General features: G+C 46.5%; 1 protein-coding gene across 1 annotated transcript in view; it reads left to right on the top strand.

Moving 5' to 3' along the window:
* Positions 1 to 3,525: 3,525 nt before the first annotated feature.
* The window catches only part of T265_10320 (hypothetical protein), a gene marked incomplete at both ends in the record, with an annotated part of 3,292 nt that continues 3,185 nt past the window's right edge, over positions 3,526 to 3,632 (top strand). Inside the window, one exon of the mRNA XM_009176656.1 lies at positions 3,526 to 3,619. Within this exon, the coding sequence (XP_009174920.1) occupies positions 3,526 to 3,619 (94 nt within the window). The remainder of the gene's footprint in view (positions 3,620 to 3,632) is intronic.

Below are 3,632 nucleotides of genomic sequence, written 5' to 3'. Positions count from 1 at the left end.
TTTCTGGCTTGTGATTTTGCGCGTCACTCAAGTGGGCTCTCCTGAATACGTCGAAGTATTCTATAGCAAGTTTAGTCTTAAAAATATGGTGCAATCTGACAACAAGCAGACTCACTGTTTGCACTGCTGTAGGGAAGTAAGGTGCAGGGTTTAGGTTGGATGGAGACAGAGGTTGTTGAATTGGAGCGATTAGTCCAACAGGTTGGGGTCAATGAAACGAGTAGGTAAGATGGCTTGGTTGGGAGGAGGAATGGAACAGTTGCGGGTGTGCCATCAAACTGAGTATGGCGGTGCCGTGCCATCATTGGCCTGACATGCTTCAGTTTTTGGACAGCACCGTAACGGACATCACATTTGTGATGATTCGGTTTGGGTATGCAATTCATTGGGCAGCGGTATTCATTTCAGCCTGGTCGAGGAAACAAGCTGAAACGAAACTGATATAGGATTGTAGGTTTTCTTGGTCCGCCTGGTGATCACGGAGTTGTAAATCATGGGCCAGTTGGAGTGGATGTCAGCTAACCAGGTCGTCCAAAACGTTCAAAACTTTCTACTAATTTGTCTTGAAAAGACGTCGCTGTATAAATTTGAACCATGGCTCGATAAACAAATGGTGGTGTGTCGACTAATGCACATCTGGTCCAACCGCCAATCTCCTAAAATATGATTGATTAGTTTTCCGGAATTCTGATGAAATTTCGGCGGATAGTGAAAGCGCTTCACCTGAGTGTAAATGGCGCACCCTCTCACGATATCAGCAAGTTGATACACCTAATATTGCTTTTGCGAGGCGAAAAAGTTCGTCGAGCACTGGTAGAGCAGGCTATAAAAGGGCTTTGGATTTCCTCAGGACACATTTCGGCAGGCCATGCGATGTGGCACTGTAATTCATGAACGACCTGCTCCAATAGGTGTTGCTGTCTCCCGAAGTTTGATCAGGAAAATAATTAACTGTGACCTGATACTTAAACAGATGCATTATACGTCGGACTTGAATTGCCTAACGAAGTTCAAGCGTATAGTGTAAGCTCTCTCTCGGTATTTGTGACAAATTGGGCTGAAGCGGCAGATATTCACCGCGTTCTGGTTTGGAGCTGGGGTGATAACACGCAGTATGCGTCCTTGACGGAAGCTATCTCTGAGGCTTCGATTCGCTGCCTTAGTGTTGCCGAACCTAGTGCTCAGAATGAGCACTATTTTGGAAAGCCTGCGTCAAGGCTGGGGCTTAGAAAACAGGTATTGCTTGACCTCAGTGTTCACGGACTCATAAACCACCAAACTGTGAAGTGTCTGCTGCCCCCACATCAGGTCTGGAAACTGAATACACTGAAAGACCTCAAGTTATGCTCCGAATGCTTAGGATCTAGCCTTAGGGTGTCACGACCCCACACGTAGCGACGTATAAAACCGGAACCAACGGCCTCACCGTCTGCTTCACGACACAGCGGATCGAGACGTATGCTGTGAAATTTGCCAACGTCAGCTCAGCGTTAGTTGGGGCCCTCGGAGTTGCTTTGGATTTGTTGCGGTTTAGCCGGTTGCACCGAGAGGCACGGTGCTAACTCATGCCTTGGTGGGTCACGGCTTAGACATTACCCAACTAACGACCGACGCATCAAAGCAGTTTGCGATAAAACTGCAAGCAGCGTGGGTACAAGTATCATCGGTAAATGGCATCGACATTAGGGATATCATGAAAGTCAACTTCATCGTGCTGTTTTTGCTTGAGGGGGATGAAAGTCGGATTTGTTTAAGTTATTGAGTCGATTCTTATTAAAATGGCTTTAGTCCCGGATGATTTGCCGTCAAGAAAACGAGTGCGCCTTGCGGAAGTTCATCCCGCAAAAATGTTTTGTGAGTGGCGTCCCAACTGTGGCGGCAGTTGTTATCCTAGGGGCCCACTGGGGCAAGGAGCAACATCTGGATTCTCCAAAACAACCCTATGCATATCGGCCACCGAATGGGTAATTTTCGGAACGGCCGACTCTGAAGGAGAGAAAGAATATCAATAAATTACCTCGGTGCCGAGGATCACACTGAGGTCATTTAAACAGGATTTCTACGAAAGTAAAATGTACAGGTGAATCATCGTCCCCAGGGCGTAGGCAGTCTGTTGACTTGATGAACGACAGCTATTATTAGTGCACAAGTTATGGTAGCCCTGCCTTAATTCGGGAGGTATATGCACTGATAAAAGCTTTTGCTATGGTAAACGGTGGTGAGTTGCAACACGTATAAAAATAAATGATATGCGAAATGTGGAGCAAGTAAACAAGGGAACCTATCGTTTGTGAAAGATCCTTGGTCAAAGTCCGGACAATGAGAAATTGTTTTCTCCCCAGCATATCTGCTACACGTATTCCGTTATTGTCCGCGGACGTGTGGAGGTTGGTTAAATTCTTCCTTTCTGTGCGCGCAAGCCTGTGGGTGTTGACCGCGTTCGGTATTCCTATATGCAGCTGCGTTTGTGTGTACGTTGATGTCAGCACATGGCCTGTTGCTACAAGTATCAGATGGTAGACAGTCGATGTCAGATATGTCACCCTTGTGTGTCGTGATTTGTGAGCGTAAGAAAGATAGATCACGTGGTCTAGTATGTATCGGCGGGTTGCACGATCACGTATGTGGATGAACGGATAGCTCCAATATCAGGGGCCACTACCTTGAAAATTAGACCGGGGAAACCCAACTTGTAGCTTCATATGGATGAAAAGCGCCCCAGTTATTTGAAGAAGTGTTTGTTGAGGGATAATAGCCTTGTCCGCAGCTTCCTGACAGCGACCATTGTATTGTAACTTGCAGCTGGACAAGTACTCTACCTTCAGCTATTCTTCCTCCCTTAAATTCTTTCATTCTTTCCCCAGGCATCCTTGAAACTTTTGCAATCCCATTGCGCCATAAGACCTGGGACGAGTTCTTTCTCTCTGCTGACACGCAAAGCGAGGCTAACATCTTTTGCGGCAACTTATAATCATCATTATATCTAGTTGCTCCCACACGAGATTTCTGTGCTTCTGGCTGTCATATACTTGCCTCCTCAACCCGGCAACACTCTCTCACCATTGCCAGTAGATTCTGAAGTCCTAAATGACCTAGAAAATCTCAAAACACGTGTGCGCCAAATGGAGAACGAAATGTCCTCCCTCCGAACAATACAATCGATTGCATGCCTTCTGAATCCTGACGCAACATGCAACCAAGCAAACTTAGAAAAAGCGTCACTTCTTATTGACACCATAGCTACTGAGATTAGTCAACGTATCGAATGCCGGCATCAAGTATTAATATTCAATGCATCCGATCGAATCCCACTTGAGCATGCCAAAACTGCCATCCTGAATGCATGTGGCATGCGGGACTCCATATGCAAAGCTCGGTGACTCCGGAAGTCGAAACCATCCATGTGCTCCACGATAGTAATGCAATACCGGGATGAAAAAGATGCCGCGCGTCTGTTAACAGCCCGGACTCCTCTCATCTACCAAAAAATTCCATACGTTAAAACTTAAAGCTGCTCGTACAAGAATGCAAAGACAGCTTACCAAAAAGTCACCGGAACCTGTTGCATCCTCACCCACCAGTATTTGCGCTGACGAGGGCCACAATGCCACACAAAGCTGTATGTTGGACCT

This window comes from Opisthorchis viverrini (assembly GCF_000715545.1).
Source record: "Opisthorchis viverrini unplaced genomic scaffold opera_v5_362, whole genome shotgun sequence".
NCBI classification, from domain to species: Eukaryota; Metazoa; Platyhelminthes; class Trematoda; order Opisthorchiida; family Opisthorchiidae; genus Opisthorchis; species Opisthorchis viverrini.
Note: the sequence above shows the minus strand (reverse complement) of the source record. Positions and strands in the feature narration are given on the sequence as shown.